Source organism: Tursiops truncatus, chromosome 1, assembly GCF_011762595.2.
Source record: "Tursiops truncatus isolate mTurTru1 chromosome 1, mTurTru1.mat.Y, whole genome shotgun sequence".
Lineage (NCBI taxonomy): Eukaryota > Metazoa > Chordata > Mammalia > Artiodactyla > Delphinidae > Tursiops > Tursiops truncatus.
Genome location: NC_047034.1, coordinates 76968604 through 76993286, shown reverse-complemented (window position 1 = coordinate 76993286; position 24683 = coordinate 76968604). Strand labels below are relative to the sequence as shown.

At 44.1% G+C, this 24683-nt stretch overlaps 1 protein-coding gene across 1 annotated transcript in view; it reads right to left on the bottom strand.

The window, feature by feature from the left end:
• The window catches only part of PDZK1 (PDZ domain containing 1), a 47094-nt gene that overhangs the window by 4290 nt on the left and 18121 nt on the right, over nt 1-24683 (bottom strand). The window contains exons 2-6 of the mRNA XM_019919933.3: nt 12111-12322; nt 10869-11115; nt 8989-9125; nt 7224-7419; nt 4695-4891 (exon numbers count right to left, since the gene is read on the bottom strand). Coding sequence (XP_019775492.3) covers nt 4695-4891; nt 7224-7419; nt 8989-9125; nt 10869-11115; nt 12111-12322 — 989 coding nt within the window. The remainder of the gene's footprint in view (nt 1-4694; nt 4892-7223; nt 7420-8988; nt 9126-10868; nt 11116-12110; nt 12323-24683) is intronic.

Here is a 24683-nt window from a genome sequence, read left to right as displayed (position 1 = left end):
CGGGTAGAGGAGGTTGGCAATCATGTGATCACATATGGTAAACAAAAGCCAATTCCAACCATTCGCTACTTGCTTCTCCCCCTCCCCCTCCAGTCCTGTATCTGCTGTACTCAATTTATTTTACTATTTATTATTGTAACCATTAGCTGACACTTCTGTTAAGCCAGACTCCTCACTATCTTTAAATACTTCTAATCCATCTCGACTCCCAGACCATCCATGTGAAGAAGGCAGTGATGGTCTCAAATATAAAAGAGGCATAGAACAGGAAACATATGACTGGTTTGTGTTACAGAATGAAGAGTTTAGCTGAGTGTGGGTTTTAGTTGAGAGAATTAAAAGGGTATATTTGGGTATAGTAAGATCTTGGATCAGTAGTTAAATTATTGCCCACAAGCATCCAGGACATTTGTTAGGCAATGAGTAGAAAATCAAGCAAGCGAAGGTGAGTACATGTGCTCTGCCCCAAATCATACTGTTCAGCAACCTGGATAAAACTGGATTTGGGGTCCTGGTATCATCTGTCTTAGTAACCCCAAGACCACATCTTCCTTTCTTATCAAGAGAAGCACCAGCACAGAACCTGCTAGTTACCTAATTCAGCTAACTTCAGACCTTTCAATGATATACTTGCAAATCTTCCCACATTTCTTTCTCTTTAAAATGTGGAAAATTGGAGGCTTCCCTGGTGGCACAGAGGTTAAGAATCTGCCTGCCAATGCAGGGGACACGGGTTCAAGCTCTGGTCCAGGAAGATCCCACATGCTGTGGAGCAACTAAACCCGTGCACCACAACTACTGAGCCCTTGTGCCACGACTACTGAAGCCCACGTGCCTAGAGCCCGTGCTCTGCGACAAGAGAAGCCACCGCAATGAGAAGCCCATGCCCGACAGCAAAGAGTATCCCTGCTGGCCACAACTAGAGAAAGCCCACGTGCAGCAATGAAGACCCAATGCAACCAAAACTAAAAATAAGTAAATAAATTTATAATTTAAAAAAATGTGGAAAATTGGGACTACCCTGGTGGCACAGTGGTTAAGAATCCGCCTGCCAAATATAACTACCATATGACCCAGCAATCCCACTACTGGGCATATACCCTGAGAAAACCATAATTCAAAAAGAGTCATGTACCAAAATGTTCATTGCAGCTCTATTTACAATAGCCAGGAGATGGAAACAACCTAAGTGTCCATCATCAGATGAATGGATAAAGAAGATGTGGCACATATATACAATGGAATATTACTCAGCCATAAAAAGAAACGAAATTGAGCTATTTGTAATGAGGTGGATGGACCTAGAGTCTGTCGTACAGAGTGAAGTAAGTCAGAAAGAGAAAGACAAATACCGTATGCTAACACATGTATGGAATTTAAGGGAAAAAAATGTCATGAAGAACCTAGGGGCAAGACAGGAATAAAGACACAGACCTACTAGAGAATGGACTTGAGGATATGGGGAGGGGGAAGGGTAAGCTGTAACAAAGTGAGAGAGTGACATGGACATATATACACTACCAAACGTAAAATAGACAGCTAGTGGGAAGCAGCTGCATAGCACAGGGAGATCAGCTCCGTGCTTTGTGACCACCTAGAGGGGTGGGATAGGGAGGGTGGGAGGGAGGGAGACGCAAGAGGGAAGAGATATGGGAACATATGTATATGTATAACTGATTCACTTTGTTATAAAGCAGAAACTAACACACCATTGTAAAGCAATTATACTCCAATAAAGATGTGTAAAAAAAAAAAAAAGAATCCACCTGCCAATGCAGGGGACATAGGTTCAATCCCTGGTCCGGGAAGATCTCACATGCCGTGGAACAACTAAGCCCATGCGCCACAACTACAGAGCTTGCCTTCTAGAGCCCGCAAGCCACAACTACTGAAGCCCATGTGCTTAGAGCCCGTGCTCTGCAACAAGAGAAGCCACCGCAATGAGAAGCCTGCGCACCACAATGAAGAGTAGCCCCCGCTCGCCGCAGCTACAGAAAGCCCGTGCACAGCAACAAAGACCCAATGCAGCCAAAGATAAATTTAAAAAATAAAATAGAATGTAGAAAATTGTCAAAGTGACTCATCACATGCAAAAATACCACTGATGTCACTACCCAAACAAGCAAATCAACTGTATCTGACAGTAGCAGCTAATCTTGAGGCAGAGGACAGTAACATTAAACACTTAATGAGTTTTTACTCATTCTTCACTCAAATATTTGGGTGTCTAGTATGTTCCAGGAACTGTTTTAGGTGTTTGTTTTATTCACTGATATATATCAAAGATCCAACCACCTCCCACCTACCCATCTATGGAACTTACTTTGGGGTGGAGGCGGTAGTGAAGACGGAGGAAGAAGATGGCAACAAGCATCTTTTTAGGTCCAATTTCTCTCATATTAACCAAAACATTAAAATTATAGTTCAGTCATGCTGTCATAAGTTTAGGAGGCATTGACAAGGACTTGATGCCAGAATTCCCTTTACAACAGCTACAGCAGTGACCTGACTTCTGCTTGATTTTTCCACCAACTGGGAGCTCCCTGCTCCGCAGAGCTTGTTCCTGGCAGCTTCAGTTGTCCTTAAGCCAAAAGCTAGCTCCCTGTGCCTTCTCTATTTGGTCAAGCTGTGCCCCATAGAACACCTCAAAAATAAGTCTACTTCCTGCACATAATAGCCTTCCAAATTCATTAGATAGATTAGATAGATAGATATAACATTTTTTAAATCCATTCATCTGTCAGTGGACACAGGTTGATTACATCTTTTGGCTATTGTGACTTAATTTGTGGCCTCACATATTGTCTATTCTGGAGAATATCCCTTGTGCACTTGAGAAGAATGTGTATTCTGTTGTTGGGTAGAGCGTATGTCTGTTAGATCTAGCTGGTTTGTGTTGTTCAAGTCCTCTAGTTCCTTACTTCTGTCTGGTTGTTCTATCCAGTATTGAGAGTGGGATATTGAAGTCTCCAACTATTATTCTAGAACTGTATTTCTCTTTTCAATTTTGTCAATTTTTGCTTCATACATTTTCCCAGCTTTAATGAAGTATAATTGACAAATTGTATATATTCAAGGTGTACACATGATGAGTTGCTAGACATATACATTGTGAAATGATTACCACAATCAAGTTAAATTAACACATCCATCACCTTACATAGTTACCATTTAGCCTTTCAAATTCTTGAAGATGTTCTTTCTTCCCCAAAGTCTATGCTTATTCAAGCGAAATATTCACGTAGTGTCTTACGAAACCTCTGCCCTGTTTACCTTTCTTGACACTGGCCTTAAAGTGAGGTTCTCAGAACTGGACACAATGTTGATTTAACAAACATTTATATGTGCCAGGCATTATTCTGAATGCTCCAAATATTAACTCATTTAACACTCATAGCCACCCTTCACTGTAGCTACGCCCATTTTACAACGAAAGAAACAGGCACAGGGAGGGTGACTTACCCAAGATTACATTACTGGTAATTTCAGGTATAGTCTGACCAACTCAGTACAGTAATACTACCATCTCCAGAAGCTAAGTGTCAATTAATGTAACCTTAAGTTGCATTTTTTGGATAGGGGCAGAGTGTCATCAAGACAAGTGTCTTGAAGTATCTAATCAAAACGTTGTGCTGGGAGGGATTATGGCATAATAAAACCTGCATTCACACACCAGCTTCAGTCTGCTAAGCTGTGTGACTTTCGCCAATCATCACTTAGTCTAAGTTCCATTTTTTTCATCTAAAAAGGAGGCTAGGGGGCTTCCCTGGTGACGCAGTGGTTGAGAGTCCGCCTGCCGATGCAGGGGACGCGGGTTCGTGCCCCGGTCCGGGAAGATCCCACATGCCTCGGAGCGGCTGGGCCCGTGAGCCACGGCCGCTGAGCCTGCGTGTCCGTAGGCTGTGCTCCGCAACGGGAGAGGCCACAACAGTAAGAGGCCTGCCCATGTACCGCAAAAATAAATAAATAAATAAACAAAAAGGAGGCTAGTACTACCACCACCTCTCATAATATTCCTCCCTCTATATCACTTATACACCTTTGGATGCTTCTGTTATTGCATATCACATAGAACAAGTTCATCTTTGTTCGTTTTTGTGACCAACACCCAGCAAGGCAGATGGTGCCTTAGGAGGCCCCCAAATGTCTGCTAAGCTACAGACATTTGTTCTTGTGACAAAACTGTTATAAAAACCTTAAAATGTGCAGATAATAGCTGTTGTGATTAGAGGAAATAAGGTTAGTTTGACACCAGTTGGTCTTGGTGAATCTGTGTTTCTACTCCCTTGCTAAGGGCTTATAAACTGTTTAATAATCCTTTCTAGGCTTTTACACGGGATTGATAGAATGTATTGGTCTATAGTTTAAAATCTAATTATTCCCTGTTTGGGAAAGTTAGGGCTACATCTGCTTATTTCCAGGCTATTGTTCATAGGTTTTTCCCAGGTCACCAAGAGAGATTCTGCAGTTATATTTGCAAATTCTTTCAAAATCTTGAATCTAAGGACTTAAAACTCATGTACCCATCACTTGGCATTCTCTTATCTCTAACAATTTGAGCTTCAATGCAGCCTTTATGATGATTTTATGCCCCTTCCAGTATGAAGATCAAAGTGGTAACTTAGCCAAAGTTTGAGGGCATGACTGAATGGACCCAACCTTAATTCATGAATATGTGGCCTTGTATTACTTACCAGTTTATATATGTTTTCCGTCTCTTTGTCCACCACCAACAGTGAAGTCTGGTCTCCACCCTTTTTAATCATTTCCACCACACTGTCATGATCGAGGGACTCCACAGACTCGCCGTTGACAGCAACCACCAGGTCATTGTTCTTCAAGCCAGCCTTCTCTGCCGGACTTCCGGAATCTATGTCCTTAACGATTTGACCTACTCACCCCCACCAAAAAAATTAATAAAATTATCAGAAAGACCACTAAAAAACAAACTGAGGGATTTCTGCTGGAACCTAAGGCCCTTATAAAATAGATATAAAAGACATGCTGAGTACAACTCCTGTCCTTCCCACTGGCACCCTAGGATGTCTATACACATCCTATCCAGCCTCATTCTTTGGTCAGAACTCATTCCAAGAACAAACCCAGCCATTAATAATGAAAGGGTTTTAAAGAATGTTGTTACTAAAACATTCTAAAAGTGTTTGGGATTCAATCTTAACAAAATAGCATGCTCAGCAGTAAGAAGGGTCAGCAAAGTCCCAGGAAGTCAGTGTGCATACTCGTATCTGTACATCTTATGTAGAAGTTGCCGTAAAGAAAAAAGGGGGAAGGGAAGAATGATGAACAAAACCAAAGAATTCAGACCCTAGGAAACCCATGCTGGCATTTTCGTAGCAGTTGGGCAAATTGAGTTGTGAACGCGTTTGTGTGTGGACGCCACAAGGATGTGTCTTTAGCCTTATTCTCGTGACTTAAACTATCTTCACCGGATGCCTCCAGATCTCTCACACTTTTTTTTTGTCCTTCATTCAGTTTTAACAAGCTCCAGTTTCACTTTTCCAGCTAGCTGCTTGGCATCTCCATCTGGATAGCCCATAGATTCCTCCAATGTAATGTATTCAAACCAAAAATCATCTTGGCCCGTCTCCCTCATCTTGGTCACCTGTTAGTGGGAGCACCATCTCCCCAGGCACTGACACTTCGCAACTGATTCTTCCTCAGCATCCACTCCCCATGTCTAATCAGCCAAGTCCTTCAGTGCTACCTTAATATTTTTATACATCTCCTCTTCTCGAGTCCTAGATCCTCTACCTGAACTTCTACCTAAACTGCCACACCACCTTACCAGTTGCTCTCCCTGTCCTTAATGCTCCCCTTCTCCAATGCAGACCTGCCTCCAGATTCATCCTGATGCAATGTCTGACCGAGCCACTCCCCAGGGCAACAGCATGAACATGGGCTTTGGAACTAAACTGACCTGAATTTGATCCTAGCTGTACCACAACTAACTGTTTGACCTTATAGAAATTATCCTATCTTCTTCAGGTCCTCAATTTCAGCAATTCTTGCAGAATTATTAGGAGTAATTGAGATGTGTAAAGCTCCCGAGACACTGTAGGCTTAATTTTTCTTCTCTCTCACACTGTTCAAAAAACATTTAACTCCCCACTGACTATAGAAACAAGTCCAAACTCCTCAACACGCACTAAAGGTCCATCATTTCTCGCCGACCAAGCTTTCTAACTTGGTTTTCTGTGCTACACGTTAGATGCCAGTAAAACTGTGCCTGTGTTTTCCTGCTTTATTCACACAATCCTGTCTTCATGGACTGGCCTTCCTGTCCCCACTCCATCAGCTTGCCCAAATTGTATTCATACTACGAAGCCTGAGCTCAAGTGCTGCCTTTACTAAGAGGCCTCCCAGTACACTTTTAGTGAGAAAAACTTGCTCCAACATTGAATCTCCACAGTATTTTATCTGCCCTGTATTAAGGTGCTTCTCACCATCTACCTTCAGTTATGGACACACATGTCTTATCTCCTCTACTAAACAAGAGGCTTCTTGACTGAAGAATTCTTGTCTGATTCACTTGATATTCTCAAGGGCCCTGAGAATACATTTTTACATTATATGAACCAAATTAATGTTTCATAAATTAATATAAATATATGATTAAAAGAAAATAGCAACTTCTGGGTGAATAACAGTTCACATGGCCTGAACCTACATTTTTTTAATGTGTTCAGCTTCTGTAGGAGGACCTTAGTTCTTTCCTTATTGAATTATAAGAACCAGAAAGACTCCTGGTTCTCTTCAAGTCCCAGATCCCAACCCACCCTCTGCCTCAGACCTAGGGGTGTGTTGGAGCTGCCTCACACCAGCTCATGAAAACACTTCTCAACTTTGCATTCTGTGACAGCATGTTGGTGGCTTGAAATCAGACATGGTGGGAGTATTTACACCACAAAAAACAACACATGCTACAAATTAGGGCTTTTTTTTCCCAGAGAGCCAATTTACCAGCATACTACTGCCCAGATCCAAAATTCTGCCTTATAATTCTGCTGTGGAAACCTAGGGATGCCCATCATCAGGCCCCCATATGCACGGAGTTAAACTGACCCAGCTACGCTTCCTAGTTTCTTACTACTTCCTTCATGAATCTGATGGGGGGTTGGGGGCCTAAAGGAACTCTGGAGTCAGACTGGGATGAGGAATTGGATGGTTACACTACCAGGTTTTCTGCTCTTCTAGTGCCTTACCTTTCTGTTCTGGGCCTGCCCTCAGATAGAAACCATAGCCATTGCTTCCCTTCTTCATCTCCACAACCCGGGGATGGTGGGGTAGCAGTTTCAAACTGGCTGTTTCTCTCTTGAATTTTATCTTCTGCTCACTATGGTGCTTGTCAGTTTCCTTGTCCACCAGCAGAAACATGACGCGGCTTCCGGACTTCTTCACCTGCAACAACATACACAGGTGAGGGCCACCGTCAATCTCCAAGAATGATGCTGGGAAATAGGAAAGTTTCTGTATCAAGGCACAGTCTATAGATTCAATAGGAAATATGAGATGTGAGGCCTGAGTTTAAGCTGTAATACTGTTTTCTACCACCTCACTGGTATTATGTATCTTCCCTCGTACAGTTGTTGTTTTTCGCCTTCTTAAGTATGACCTCACCCACACAGATGCTAACTGAACCCAAGTGAAAGCTGTGTACCCAGAAAGGTATATAGGTGAAGACTAGGAAAGGAGTTTGAAAAAGAAAGTAAAGGTCTACTTTGAAAGATCCTTCTACCAAGAGAAGATAAAGTTGGTCAATTTTCAAGGTTCTATATGACCCCAAAGGAAAACTTCTGCCGGACTTCCCTGGTGGTGCAGTGGTTAGGCATCTGCCTGCCATTGCAGGGGACACGGGTTCGAGCCCTGGTCCGGGAAGATACCACATGCTGCGGAGCAACTAAGCCCGTGTGCCACAACTACTGAGCCTGTGCTGTAGAGCCCCCAAGCCGCAACTACTGAAGCCTGTGTGCCTAGAGCCAGTGCTCCGCAACAAGAGAAGCCACTGCACACCACAACGAAGAGTAGCCCCCAGTCGCCACAACTAGGGAAAGCCCACGCGCAGCAACGAAGACTCAATGCAGCCAAAAATAAATAAATAAATTTATTTTTAAATTTTATAAGTAAATAAATTTATTTTAAAAAATCCTCTGGGCTTCCCTGGTGGCGCAGTGGTTGAGAGTCTGCCTGCTAATGCAGGGGACATGGGTTCGAGCCCTGGTCTGGGAGGATCCCACATGCCGCGGAGCGGCTGGGCCCGTGGGCCACAACTGCTGAGCCTGCGTGTCTGGAGCCTGTGCTCCACAACAAGAGAGGCCGTGATAGTGGGAGGCCCGCGCACCGCAATGAAGAGTGGCCTCCGCTTGCCACAACTAGAGAAAGCCCTCACACAGAAACGAAGACCCAACACAGCAAAAATAAATAAATTAATTAATAAACTCCTACCCCCAACATCTTAAAAAAAAAAAAAAAAAAAAAAAAAAAATCCTCTGAGTGTTTTCCATGTGTCATGGAACCATGCTAGACATAAGATTTGGGATATAACAGGTCTTCAAATACTCCCGATGTGTAGCTCAATATTCATCACCACACCGGTTATATCTTTGAGCTTGTATTAAAACATTTTAGTAACAGTGGCTCAACATTCACTTTATTATAAATTTAGTGGGGGATTCCAACCCCCTCTAAATTGGAATTAATTCCAATCAATTACAAATAAGATCCAAAAGATAAAGTTAATGGTTCTTTAGAACACTTTTCTTCAAGACAACGTGAAACTAGCAAAGGCCTTATTCCAAAACCCTATATTAACACTTTATACCACTAGTGAGTCTGTTTGCTCTTAATACAAAGGGTTAGCTTCCCATTATTATAGTCCTCCCATCATAAACTACCATTCCTGTCTTCCTGTCACTTCCAATGAGAGCAGAGTAAAAGATACGGTAAGAAAAGTACTCCTTTGGGATATACCTTTTCAACCACCTCCTCATGGGTGGCATCCTCTACATTCTCTCCATTCACTTCAATCAAGTGATCCTCAGCCAGGACTCCGGCTTTCATAGCCACACCTTGAGGTTTTATATCAATCATGCACACTCCCTTTTTACCTGAAAGAGGGTAACAGGTGGACAAGTGTCACAACTCCATTACACGGAAAGTCCAACAGCAAAGGGTTTTCTCCCAATAATACAATATTAGAACTTCAAATTTTAGGGCTAACTCCAATACACTTTGGCTTCTGATTTAGAATGACAATTAGAGCTCATAGCGCAAAGCTTGACAGAGCCATTACTCAGTTGCCTTTTGTTGATTTGAATAGGATTTCTGAGCCCAACTGAATGCAAAGAAGCAATCTCAGGTGGCACTGGCTTCTTGAGCCAGAAAGTACCAAACCATGCCCACACTGCATCCCTGTGTCATACTCCCTTTCTTTGCATTTGTAGAATTAGAAGTCGTCTGCTCCATTCTGTCCTCTTTAATTAATGCTACCACCAACCACCACATCCAGTGGAGTGAATAAATCTCACTGATGCAGGCTAAAGAGGGCAGAGGCACAGGAGGAGAGGAAAGCCTCCACACAGTCATTGTGTATTAGTAGGTAGTATGATTTAGGTGCTTCTTAAAGAAATGCTGTCAGTTCTTTCAAGATATTAACATATCAGCCTAGGCAAAGGATAGCTTCATAATGACTACATAAACAGTTTGCAAAGAATAACAGTAATTTAAACTCTGCTTCCTTAAATACTTAACATTTCTCCTGTTACCTTGCTATGTATTTGTCATGAAGAAAAAATCTTCTTCATAACGCTAACCTAAACCATTCACCATGGACATTACACAAAGGCCAGATGAGTAGAGTCTGAATTACAATTTCTTTTTCTTTCTTTTTTTTTTTTTTTTACCATTTTACTGATAACCAACCTCTGAGAAATGCCAAGCTTCCCTTGACCACCTACATCACTGTGTTTTAATAACTGACAAACTTGAGAAATACCTCTTATAGCTAGTTTATTTCTCTTGCTACAGGTTAAATAAGCCTTGGAAACTATTTTATGTTCACTATTGGTCTGCTGTTTAGCACTTACCAAGTTATGACCCACTATCAGTACCTCTCTAATACCAGAAAGAACAGGGAAGGAGCCACCTTAGAGGTGGAACCAAAAGGCTAACACAGCTATGGTCCCAACCTCAATGCCAGTAGAATCATTAGAAAACCATGGTCAACTGAGCGTGGGTCAGCCTGCAGCTCTGAAATTCTAGAAACAGAACTTCTAGTGTTTTCTGATGGTTGGGATTTCTCAAATCACTGTACCTCTCAGCTAGAGGTCAGGAAGTCACGTCAGAGCGTGGCCACAGCTGAGGGTACTATTTAAATGCCACAGGAGGGTGGGGATTTTTGCAGTGTCCTCAGCAACTGTAAGAGTGGCTAATACATAAATAGGTACTCAAGAATTTTTTGAATAAGTGACTACCTGGGCATTCTGAGAGATGAAAAGAGATATCATTCCAATTCAAGAGTGGCTATCGTGGAGAACCTCCCTTCTCTTGCCTCTTTTTCTCCATTCTCCCCTCCGTCTTTACCCACGAAGAAGCATCAACCCTCTAATCCTCTGACCTCAAAGGCTCAGACTGACAAACACTGGGGGACCGGAGTGCCCAGTGTCCCCCACACAGTGCTGCTGTGTCTTTGCACAACTGTGCAAAGCAAGGGAAAGGCCAGGGAGGGAAAGGGAGAGAGAGGCTGCTGTTGGATCTCCATAGCAACTGAAAATTAGTCAAAGGAGTCATTAACAGGGAACAGTATCTTTCTTCTGGAAAGCTGTTTGTCCCTGCCCCACCCTCAAGCTCACCTTGGACAGTTTTCAGAGAGAAGCCGTAGCTACTCCCCTCCTTCACCAGGTAGCAGAGCCGTGGCTGTGTCCAAGTCTGTGCCCCTCCATTCATTACAGAGGGCAGCTTCTTATCATTCAAACTCGACTCCTGACTTCGACCCAACTCTTTCAAATCTACTTGTTTTTTCATAGCTTTCTCATAAGAATCCCCATCCAGGACCAGTAAAATCACCGAATTCCCACTTTTTCTGACCAGATCCACAACCTAGGAGGAAGAAAGAAAAAGGTTAACTTTAACAATAACCCTCTATCAACCACCGGGGTGGGGGCCGGGGGAGGGCTCGCCATCTGGCTCATTATCTGGCCCTGGAGATTCTACTAGCTGACCCCTGACACCCGAATAGTTAGCCGATTGTGCCCCAGCCGTCTCTGCCCAGGCCCCTCCCGAGATCCAGATACAGATTAGGCTGGGCCTCTAGCACTACTGTAATAGCCCAACCCTAGCCCAGGGGACTTTTGTCTTTTTTGTTTGTTTGTGTTTTTTTGCTGTAGCGGGCCTCTCACTGTTGTGGCCTCTCCCATTGCGGAGCACGCGCAGGCCCAGCGGCCATGGCTCACGGGCCCAGCCGCTCGGCGGCCTGTGGGACCTTCCCGGACCGGGGCACGAACCCGTGTCCCCTGCATCGGCAGGCGGACGCTCAACCACTGCGCCACCAGGGAAGCCCTAGCCCAGGGCACTTTTACTAGGACTGGTTCTTTGCAGGGACGAATGCTGCCCTAGAGCACAACAGGTCCTCCTGGGTCTATGCAGACAGCATAGTACAGTGAAAAGAGCACCCACTTAGAGGCAGACAGAATTGGGGTAAGGTCAGACCCTCCCCCATGTTCACTACATGCACACATTAGCAAGCTAAGGTGACTGAGCCCTCACTTCCTCATCTATGAAATAGTCATATGAACCTCATGAGTTGTGGTGGGGATTTAACAAAATAATGAATATGAAATTGCCTGGTATAGTTCCTTTCATGTAGCAAATATGCAATGCACATTAGACCTGACACTATTCAAACCTAGGAATAATTTTTACAGTTCTTGGTCAATCATGGGAGACTTGATTAGCCGGCAGAATATAGCTGTAAAGCTGTCCTGCCTTGCCAGTGGCAGCCAGGAAGGCTCCACTGACCCCCAAAACTAGAATCAGCAGAGATGTGGGGGCTGAAGAGATCCTAGAAGAAGAAGAACCCCAAATGTCCCATTTACCTGCGTATGCTCTTTCTTGTCCACAAAGACACCATTGATCCTAAGAACTCTGTCTCCATCCTGGAGACCTGCCTTCTCTGCTGGGCTACCCTTCTCAACCACCCGGACCAGGTGGCCATCAGTGTCCTTCTCAATTCGCAGGGAGAAGCCATAGCTTTGCCCTTCCTGTTTAGACAGCTTGCATTCTCGGGGGTTGAAGGTGGAGGCCATTTCTGTGATGAAAAACAAATGGGTAAATCCACAAGACAGAAAATCTAACTGGGGTGAGAAATCTGTCCTCCATCTCCTATACCTCTATTCTTCTGTCACACCAAATCCAGACTGTTCAGGTAGCAACATTCGGGGTATAGGAAGCCACCTTCCAGGACTTGCTAGTGACTTCTAAATCTATTTCTCCCCAAAGATGACCTTTCACGTGAATTTCAGACCCATGTATTCGGCTAGGTACTGGACAGAGATGCTTCCGTTTCAATAGCTGCAAAACCAAATTCCCCTTTGTCCCCTGACCAAAAGAAATTAGTTCCAAATACATTACCTAAAAATTTTAAGAAAATCCAAGTCTACTTTCATTTAAATATTTGAAGAGCTTGCCAAGTTCTGGGCATTGAAGATAAATCTGTGGACAAGACAGACCTATACTTTGCCTCTCATATCAGGGAGAACATGTTTCTACAGAAACACGTGATGAATGATCTACTAGGGAAGAATAGCGTGATAAGGGAGAATATAACAGAGTGTCTTGGTAGTAGGGAATGGGGTGGGAAGAATTAAGAATGGCTTCCTGGAGAAATGACTTTTCCAAGAGCTGAAGAATTAGTAAGAGTGGTGAGGTGAGACAAGATAAGGAAGACTTCAAACAATTAAAAATCAGAGAAGCCAGGCCTGAGAGCTGACCTGGTACATTGGAAACAGATAGAAAAGTGGTTTCTAGGACGCTGAAGTTCTAGTCAGAACAGAGTGGGGATGCCCGACAGAGAGAGGATTCCTGCTGCCATGTCAGATCTCTCCCTCCTGAAGCGCTTCCGTTTCCACCCATTCTGCCCCTCCTTTCACCCCATTGCAAGAGCAAGGCTCTGGGCCACAGGAGGAGGAAAGGAAAAGTGTGAAAACCAACAGGCACCCAGTCATTAAGGGTCAGATTCCTGCTAGGCACAGGGAACTATATTCAATATCCTGTGATAAAACATAATGGAAAATAATATGAAAAATATGTATAACTGAATCACTTTGCTGTACAGTAGAAATTAACACAACATTGTAAATCAACTATACTTCAACAAAATTTAAAAAAAAAAAGATTCCTGCCAGGGGTCCCCAACACCTCCTGGCTTAAGCACTTGAGAATAGAGGCCAAGAACTGCTGGTGCAGAGCAGAGCCCCGAGAGCAGTAGGCTAGACTCTGCTGGTTAATCTGCCTGCACGGCAAGCCCTCACGTTCCCCTTGTCACAGCTCCCTCCAGTAACTCAGAATAAACCATCCGTTTCTCCCGGAGGGACAGGAGCAGATGACCGCACAGGGTATGGGGGTGGAGGGCGGAGGAGAGACAGCAAAGTGCTCCAGGCTCCCGAGAAGCCACGCCATGGTGACTGGAGGTGGCCACCTCTGACTCTGGGCCCACAGAAACATACAGTACAAATGGAGCAGAAAGCCTCCCACGGCCCGATCCCTGGGCTATTGCAGGGTCTGGCAGCCGAGCCACCAGGGGCATGAATGACTAAGAAGCCAAGGAAACAAGAATGGACAATGTTTCCACACTAGTCTATATAAAATAGATAACTGACAAGAACCTACTGTAGAGCACAGGGAGCTCTACTCAGTACTCTGTAGTGGCCTATATGGGAAAAGAATCAAAAAAAAGAGGGGATATATGTATATGTAAAACGGATTCACTTTTATCGTATACCCAAAACTAACACAACAGTGTAAATCAACTATACTCCAATAAAAAAAATTTTTTAATAAAAAAATAAATAGACAATGTTTCAAGTGATCTCTTATGAGGGCCTGAGGCCTAAGCCCACCCCAATGAGGATCAAGGGCAGAGAAAAGTGAAACCACAGTCACCACGATCACCGTCCACACCTGGGAGAGCATTGCAGCTCTGTCTTATCATGACCAACCTCCAGGAAGATGCTGCTTTGGGAGGAAAGGGGGAAAGTAGGGAGTTAGGGGAGGAGAGGGCAGCGCCAGAGTGGGGCTTCCTCACATGCAGGAACCTGTGTGTGGCCCCTCTGACTCTGACCCATGACTTTTCTTTCTACTGATCATCCAGCCTGCAAGCATTCCGTTTTCCAACTGGAATCCACATCTATGTCCAAACGTACCCCTAGATCCCTATCAGCTCTCAATTTCATAGGCCTGAAAAGCCTTGAAGGGAAAAAAAATAAAAGCCCTCTGAAATTTGGAAGTATCAATAATTATAGAGAAACCTCATCCAAATCCTACAAAATTTGAAACATGTCCTTAAAACTATTCAAAATTGGGCTTCCCTGGTGGTGCAGTGGTTGAGAGTCCGCCTGCCGATGCAGGGGACGCGGGTTCGTGCCCCGGTCCGGGAAGATCCCACATGCCGCAGAGCAGCTGTACCCGTGAGCCATGGCCGCTGAGCCTGTGCGTCCGGAGCCTGTGCTCTGCAATGGGAGAGGCCACAACAGTGAGAGGCCCGCGTACCGCAAAAAAAAAAAAAAAAAAAATTCAAAATAAGGGCTATTAGATGCTATGTTTTCATCAAGAGATGAGTATGTTTCTGATCAGCATATGAATGCTCGTTTCTAAGGTACCCACCCCTACAATTCAGCCCTCTCACACTCTGCAATGGCAACCACAGGATCTTACTCTTTTTCTCAAGGATGGAAGATGAATCCTCCTTGCTCGTAGGGCGGTCCAGTGTTTGGGGAGAGAAGAGACAAAGTTTTCCTGTATCTCAATAGAGACCTGAAAGTCTGATATACAAGGAAACACAAATCCCTGTTTCTGGGCAAAATCTCAAGTTGTTTGTGTGTTTCTTTCTTTCTTTAAAGTTTCAAACAGCCAGACAGTAATCACTCAGATCTGCACTTATGTCTTTGAAGCCTCAGGTGTTCGAGGTCAGAGTTTCTTTTCACATCTATGGTTGAAGCACAGAGAATTAGAGGCAGTTCACACCGATAAAAATACTGATAGAAATGCTACCACTCTGGGTGGGAAACAGCTGCTGTCCCCAGGCCCAGATTACATCCTTCCACCCTGTCTGCTCTTGCCACAATTCAGCCACTAAAGGATTAATGCTGCCCCCCACACCAAACTGATGAAATATTTAACACCTTCAACTGTACCGATAGAGAAAGCTGATCAAAACCCCCAAAGCTTGGCCTTACATAGGGCCCTGAAACTGTTTGTTTCCTGTGCCATCTTGTAGAGAGACAGTTCAACTAGGAATCACGAGGGCTGGGCTCTGGTCCAGCTCCAGTCCTCGGTTTGTCTAGTCCACAGCCTGGTTTACACTGGCCCCTAAATCAGGGCTGGCATCAGTCACTTTAGCAAGACTCTGTCACTGCTCCATGATAAGGATGCCTGGAACTCTGGAACACAGGGCCTAACTAGGAAGGATCTCTGTATTTAAGGATACTGTTTCCTGTTTCTTCCTCCTTTTCTTGCAAATCAAAACCACAGTGAGATATCATTCACCTCACACCTGTCAGAATGGCTATCATCAAAAAGACCACAATTAACAAATGTTGATGAGGATGTGAAGAAAAGGGAACCCTCGTACACTTGTTAGCGGGAATGTAAGTGGGTGCAGCCACTAAGGAAAACAGTATGGAGGTTCCTCAAAAAATTAAAAATAGAACTACCATATGATCCAGCAATTCCACTCCTAGGTATATATCCAAAGAAAATGAAAACACTAATTTGAAAAGATACACACCCCAATGTTCATAGCAGCATTATTTACAATAGCCAAGATATGGAAGCAACACAAGTGTCCATCAACAGATGAATGGATAAAGAAGACATCACACACACACACACACACACACACACACACACACACACACACACAATGGAACACTACTCAGCCATAAAAAAGAATGAAATTTAGCCATTTGCAACAACATGGATGGACTTGGAGGGTACTGTGCTTAGTGAAATAAGTCAGACAGAGAAAGACAAATACTGTATATTATCACTTATATGTGGAATCTAAAAAGTAAAACAAACAAATGAATTGTTTGTTTGTTTAAAACAGACTCACAGATACAAACTAGTAGTTACCAGTGGTGAGAGGGAAGGAGGGAGGGGCAAGATAGGGGTAGGGGGTTAAGAGGTACAAACTACTATGTATAAAATAAATAAGCTACAAGGATATATTGTACAGCACAGGGAATATAGCCATTATTTTATAATAACTTTAAATGGAGTACAGTCTATAAAAATCTTGAATCACTGTTGTATACCTGAAACTAATATAATAGTATAAATCAAATATACCTCAATTTTTAAAAATTAAAAATAAGTAAGGTAATAGTTTAAAAAAAAAAAAAGGATACTGTTTGCTATTTCTTCAGCCCCCACCCCCATCTTCTGCTTCTTGAGAATCCAGAGATCAGAACCCTATGGTGGAGAGATATGCAATCAGTGAAGGCCTATGGATTTCCGTAATATCATATCAGCGATCATCTGATTGAGGCTGGAGTCCATCAAACCCTCAGCAGGCCTTACTCCACAGTTCAAACAGCCAAAATAAAATACTGGAAATGGAAGAAAGCTCTAACCATTTCTGAGCTCTGGGGGAAAAAGTCAATTTTTGGCAACAAAGTTGCTTGTCTGTGGGAAGGAGAACAAAGTGCTGGTGGGCAGGAAAGACTCAGTGGTGAGAGGCAAAGAGATTTTTGTAATCAAACTTTATTATTAATCATACCTTTAGACCCCACCTTCTTCTAAAAGGATTCGATTATTGCTACCAGGAAAGGCAATAATATATCCAAGGTCGAGAAGAAAAAGTAGGTACATTTTAGAAGTTAGGAACTCTAGCTAATGACAACAGAGGAGGGTAGGTAGGACCTGTGGATGTGACCAAAGAAAGAACTGAAGCCACTGGGTTATTTTCCACAGGAGAAAAAATAGCTGGTGGGACCCAGGGGACTCTCCCAAGGCCAAGGTAGCCAAGGTCTCCCGGCTCCAGGCAGCCATCGACATGGACCCATACACGATCCGAGTCAACACCCACCCTCCCCAGCAGCGCTGCACAGAGCCAGGAGTCCGGGCAGGAGCTGTTCCTGAGAGGAACACAACCACAAAAGTGAGACTCAAACAGCCAGAAGGGTTCAGCTTAATTGGCCCAGGCTAAGAGGAAGCCTCATTTTCCCTTCAGTTTGTGTGTTTGGGGCTGGAACCTACAGGACCTTCCTCAGCAGGGCTACTTGGAGAAAGAGTGAGACTCCATTTCAGTTGATTCCCACATCAGTGGGACTTGTAGTGAAGCTTGCCTGCCTTGTCACCCGGCACGTCAGAGAGTCCCCTGTTCCACGATAGGTGCTGTAAATGGAAAGGTCCCATTAAAAAATACCATGGGCGTGAAGGCTTTTAAGCCCCCACCCCGTACCCCTCCAGTGCAGGGGAGGGCTAGGAGTGAAGGGATCTTAAAGCCACTTAGCTCATCAAAAATCCATGATCTCCTGAGAAATATTTGAGAGTCTCAAGGTCAGTGGGAACCTGACAAGAACACAAAGCATCTCCCAATACAAAATGGAGCACAGGGTTCTCCGAATTATTTCCTGCTCTAAAGCAGCGTTATTTGTCTAACTCCTGTAAGCTTCCAGGTATTATTTTGTAAAAGAATCCTGAAATTGCTATAGATCAGTTAACACACAAGCCAGGGAAGAGCAAATTCTTCTGAGGAAGGAAAAGACAACTCCTGGGAAAGCGAAATCAGAAAGAATTCGAGGATATTTATTGGTCTCCTCAGCCCTGGGAGCTGTCTACCCAAAGTCAGCAGCTGGTTTCATCTGAGGGAACAGATCTACTTAGTTGACAGTGTAAATCTATAGACCATCAGGTGATGCCAGTAATAATAAATCACGTTACCGTTTAAAAACTCACCATATGTCAGGCATGCTACATTATCTCATTTAATCCTCACAATCACCTTACAAATTTAATCTCAATCCCAGCGGGCCCACAGAATCACCTGCAGAGATTTATAAAAACAGATGCTTAAACCCCACCTCAGATCTACTGACTCAATCCAGGCTTGAAACCTGAACATAAGCATTTTTAGAATCCCCACGAGTTCAAGAAACTAGTGATCAAAACCACCCTTTGCTGCTCCCAGCTTCCCTTCTCTCCCCTCAGTCTTGGGATAACACCCTCATGGGTCAGAGAAGAATGTCAAGGTTGGGTGAAATATTAACAGCTACCTTGAGCTCACCTTTACTCAACTTGAGAAACCAAGGTGGCAGCCTGGTTAGGAGAGGCCCTCAGGATCCAGCCCTGCCCACAGTCCTGCCCGGCCAACAGCATGGAAGTTTGTGGCAACCTAAAGGCTGTGACCCTGCCTCCCTCCCCACGTTCTAGCTCTGAGCCAGGAAACAGAATCCAGCAGCTGAAAACAACCTTTAACAGCTCCCGTGGTCTCTTTGTCCAAGGAATTAAGTCTGAGGGGGCCCTCCCCTGGCCAGCAAACCTAACCACCCAAAGAGCTGAGGCCATTTCTCCTCCTCCATCACGCTATGGGTGGAAACCCAAGCTCCACTCCTGTCTGAGGCCAATCAATTAGATTCTCCAATTAGCATATGGAAGTGGGTGCAGATTGTTTGGGATCGTGCACACAGGCCCCTCAAAATTCTACTGAACATCAAGAAGACACATTACCCCAAATGCGATTTCATTTGTCCATGCCACAAATATTTGCCTCACACTTATACGCAAAACACTGTTAAGTGGTTGATGGAATAAAGTGAAACAACAGCTCCATCCTCAAGGACTTTATAGTTAAATGGGGGTGAAGGAAACGTTTTAGGACAAAAAGAGCTACCACTATGAGCAGAGTATCAATGCCATGAGACCTACAACATGGGACAAATTAAGGAAAGCTTCACTAATTAGGTAGGATTTGATTTAGACATTGACAACAGATAGGTAGGATTTCAACAGGTACAGAAGTAGGGAGAGAACATTCTAGCCACAAAGAATAGTGTGGATCTCAGCCATGGAAGTGGGAAAGTTCTTGGGTATGGTCAAAGAAGAGCTAAAACTCAACGTGACTGAAGGAGAGCCAACAGGGGGACAGCCAAGATGTCCTTTTGTCATGGATAACAAGTTAGACTGTAAAGGCCTCGAATACCAGCCCAAGGGATCTGGCCTTAGTTTGGTGGTCAGGGACCACACAAAGGTTATAAGCAGAGGAAGGACAGGATCAGAGTTGGGCTCCAAGAGGGTTGGCCTGAAGCAAAGACATACTGGAGGTAAGTCAAGAAAGAGGCTCTTGTAATGGTCCTACTCACATGCAACGAAGGCCTGCCCCAGCCGGCAGCTGTGAGAATAGAATGGAGGTGACAGAGGTGGAGGAACTACAGAGAGGACTGAGTGACATGTGGTATTAACTCTTCAATCCTGTCCTCTCAGATTTCTCCATGCAGAGATGGCCTCAGACAGGACAGGTACAACACAGATGTCCAAAATATTTATTTACAATGACCGTGGCTAGTGTCCAGGAAATACAAGAGGTCCCTATTCCTCTCCCTAATTACTGGTTACCTCACTCACGTACAGTTTTGCTGTGGGTTCAAGAGGTCTCGTTGCACAGAGTGGTACATGCACAATTCAGTCTTCTAAGGTCACCACTCAGTGTGAACGTAGCTGTGCTTTTGGCTCCTCTGAGCTCTGAGTTGCCAGGATACCCTAATTCTGTGGCCATCTTTTCATTCTGTCTATTTCCCTATAAGTGGTATACTTTCCCTGGATTTATTACCCTTGCTCAGTTTTTTCTACTAACCACCCTTGATACCTTTCCTAGACTCCCCTTCTGTATGGAATCAGTTTTGTCACTCTCAAAATTTCTATGTTGAAGCCTTATGACTGTTTGGAGATAGAGCCTTATAAAGAGATAATTAAGGCTAAATAAGGTCACAAAGGTGGGGCCTGGCATCTTTATAAGAAGACACAGAAGTGCATGTACACAGAGAAGAGGCCATGTGAAGACACAGTAAGAAGGCCACCATCTGCAAACCAAGGAGAGAAGCCTCAGGAGAAACCAACAATGCTGGCACCTTGATCTTGGACTTCTAGCCTCTAGAACTGTGAAGAAATAAATTTCTGTTTAAGCCACATGGGCTTCTGTTATTCTGTCATGTGGTATTCTGTTACAGCAGCTCAAGACTTAATACATCTTCCAAGTAATGCTGCCCACTTGGGCTGGGTGTTAGAAAGGAAGAGGTAAAAAAAAAAAACCCAAAACACAAAACCCCACAAGTTCATGCCTTGGTGACTGGCATAAAAATTGTACCATTAAAAGATGATGCTGGAGACTTCCCTGGTGGTGCAGTGGTTAAGAATCCACCTGCCAACGCAGGGCACACGGGTTCAATCCCTGGTCCTGGAAGATCCCACATGCCGCGAAGCAGCTAAGCCCATGAGCCACAACTATTGGGCCTGTGCTCTAGAGCCCACGAGACACAACTGCTGAGCCCATGTGCCATAACTACTGAAGGCTGCGTGCCTAGAGCCCATGCTACACTACAAGAGAAGCCGCCGCAATGAGAAGCCCGCGCACCACAACGAAGAGTAGCCCCTGCTCGATGCAACTAGAGAAAGCCTGCGCGCAACAACGAAGACCCAACGCAGCCATAAATAAATAAATAAATAAATAAATAAATAAGTAAAAATAAAAAGATAAAAGATGGTGCTGGGACTTCCCTGGTGGACCAGTGGGTAAGACTCCATGCTCCCAATGCAGGGGGCCTGGGTTCGATCCCTGGTCAGAGAACTAGATCTCACATGCATGCCACAACTAAGAAATCCACATGCTGCAACTAAAAGATCCCGCAGGCCACAACAACGACCCAGTGCAGCTAAAATGAATGAATGAATGAATAAATAACTAAACATTAAAATAAATTTAAAATATTAAAAATTAAATTTAAAAAAATGATGGTGGGCTTCCCTGGTGGTGCAGTGGTTGAGAGTCCGCCTGCCGATGCAGGGGACATGGGTTCGTGCCCCAGTCCGGGAAGATCCCACATGCCGCGGAGCGGCTAGGCCCGTGAGCCATGGCCGCGGAGCCTGTGCGTCCGGAGCCTGTGCTCCGCAACGGGATAGGCCACAACAGTGAGAGGCCCGCGTACCGCAGGAAAAAAAAAAAAAAAAAAGATGGTGTAGTTATGAGGAATGAGATGGCAAAGTCAGTTTGAGTTAGTTTTACATCAGAGGACTTGGCAGAACATCCTGCAGGTAGACAGAAGTGTGGGCCTGGAGCTCAGGAGATGATGGACTAGAGTCCTCATGGCAGTGCTCGGTGACACAAGGGAGTGAGAACATGAAAGGAAGAGAGCTGAGGATAAAGCCTTGCATGATACCGACATCTAGGCGACAAGAAGACGAAGCTGAGAAGGAATGATCAGAAGGCCAAGATTTTACAGTCCAAGCTAAAAGAAGAATTTCAAGACAGGATAGTTAACAATGCAAAATGATGCTAAGAGGTAAAGAGAATGAAAACAGAAAATGCCCTTAAGTTTAGGAAATGCAAGTTCAGGACAGATAAGGGACTAAGAAGCAAGTGAATACTAGTAAATAACAGAGGCCATGAATAAAGTTACATCTTGAAACAGATAAATGAGAGAGTTGGGATAGCAGCTTAAGGGGAAAGCAGGGTTGGGGGATGGTTTTATTTTTAATGTTTGTATATCAAGGGATGATATAGAGAGCACAGCAAATGGGTTTGGCCTTGATGAGATGGAACACCTCTACCGAGGCAGGAGAGAAGGGGAAAAAATGAGATAAAGAGGAAGACAAGGTCAATTTACCAAGAAAAATCAGGAACTTCAAGAATGTGGACCAAAATCTCCACTGAGCTCAAACTGATAAATCCATGAAGGTGGCCAGGAGAGGATGGTGGGTTAGCTGTACTTACCACCAAAAGACAGCTGCTATGAGGAGATAAGAGCCCAGTGTGCCAGACCTTCCAATCTCTCAAGAGAACCTGGAAGTCTAGATTTATGCAAAATGTCTCCATTTTTAAAATCTGGCAGCTATTTCAAAGTTTTAAGAAACTTCACATAAAGTAACAGACTTGAATCCCTGGACGGGCAGGTTATAACCCTGGCAAAAAGGCTACCGAAAGCCGAAGCGTTGTTTCACTATGATGAGTCAACACGTTGAATAAAAATTTCTAAGAAACAACGTAGGCTAAATATATTTCTTCATTAGAGAGATAAACAGATCTCACGCATTTATAGCAGAACAATCAGCATGGTTTCTCATGGCTTTTTCTCACTATAATATTTAACAAGAATAGAAGGAGAAAGTGGTAATTTTTACCCCAAGTTGCAGCGTGACATGTTTACAAACAGAAGGCTAGGAGGTGAGGGTTTCTATGTTCACAGTGAGCCCAGAACTCATTAGAATGTGAGACAGTGGGGCCAGCGTGAATTTCGAGGAAGAGAAACCACAAGTGTCCCCTGGGAAAGATGAAGTGCTGCAGGGACTGGCTGGGCAGGATGAATGGGGAGAAGGAAGAAGAAGGGGCTGAGGGAGGAGTTTTGCAAATTAAGGGGTTGACACAGGAAAAGTCTTCTAAGATGATGTCTAGAACAGAGTAGTTTCCAGTTAACAAAAAGTCTAAAGTGGCCATATAGGTATGCAGCTGATGTGAAGGGAGTTTGTATTTTTATTTCCATCTTCCCTCAGCATTCTAGTTTGGGTAAATACATTAGAAAGAACAAGAGTTTTAAAGCCAAACCCACTTTTGGATTCCGGTGTCACCACTTGCCAGCTGTGAGAACATGAGTGACTTCCTTAATTCTGAGCTGGAGATAGAAATACTCCTAAAACAGGAAGTGCATATGGACGCAGCAAAGATTACTGAAGGTGGATCATGTAAAGCAATCTAAGCATAGCATCTGGAGCAGAGAAGCCCACTCCAGGTGCCCCACCTTCCCTGCTCTCCGGTGAGAGTCCTGAGTCAATGGGAATCCCATTTCCTGTGAGGACATTTGAGCAATCTTCCTGATTTTCCTTTTGAAGCAGTCAAGAGATTGAGTAATGCACTAAGGATGGGCAGGAATCTTGACTGTCAGGTCAGGGATTCTCTATCTCCTCACTCTGGACCACCTCTGCAACGTTAGTTTTAGCTGCTGAAAAGTCAGGGCTGAGATTTTGTTCTCCATGAAATCAAGCTCAAATAACAAACTCAGATTTCCCTAAACCCAGAAGTATCATGTAAGTCTGAAAGCTAGGGAATTAAAAAATACAACCAAATGCCATATATCGAGGAGGTATAAGATTCCAGGCAGCTTTTACAGAACTAAGCTGACCAGAGAGTCCCAACACCTGGAGCAGATGAGCTCTAATAGATGTGAGTACAAGATACACCAGCCAAGGGACCCAAGGGACAGAAAAACGTGGAGAAGATGAAGTGAGGGAAGCATCACCTGATATACGGATGTATGGGTGGATCATGGTCACCAGGGAGTGATGAGTGAACAGGTTCACTCACCAGACAACATCACTGGATTTCCAAAAGATTAGAGAAAGGATGTGGGATAAACAGCATTCTTCTTAGAGAGGGAAAATCAGAAGGGCACTGTCATCAGTGACAGTCAGGTGCAATGACTACCGTCAAGAAAGAAAATGCCCCAATATTGTCTTCTTTGTCTCCCAAAATCCAGGATGTAGCAGATCATTCTATAAATACAGTAACCCTACAACTGTTAGTCACGAGTACTCTGGACCCACCACCATCTTATCTAATAGTTAGGAATCAATGGTGCAGTCATTATCAGACCACAAAGAAAACATAGCCTCTCCTCACAAGGCGCTTATGTAACCCACACCTGAGCCATGAAAAACTAAACAGTGAAGACTTAGCAAGACAGTGGGGAATAATGTTTAATCCTAGTTACTGCAACTGGGGAAGGATATTTGTATAATCCAGGATGTAACCATAGAGTAAATTATTTCTGTTTCATTGAGGCATGAAGAGAGGGGAAGAGAGGGCAGGAACTCTCGGGTAACATTCAACTTGAATGTGACTCACTTTGCACTAAACTCCATGCTGGTTTATAAAACACTTTGAACTTCAGCAAGGACGAAGCTTGACCAGGCATGTCTGCACATCGTGCCCTTGTGAGAAATGCTGCCTCTTCAGCATTTAAATGCATCCATGTCATAAGTAAGACAAAGAAATCACTAGACTTTTGTTGGAAAAATACAACTGGTGGAGACTGGTGATGTTAAGTCAGCAACTGTAGATGGTGAATTCCCTACAACCATCAGCCCTGATCGAGGGGTTCCAGCCCTGATCAAGGGGTTCCAGCCCTGGGTCAGGAATATCTGCCTTCTATCAAAGCCTGCCTCAGAGCCTCGGGACATACTGT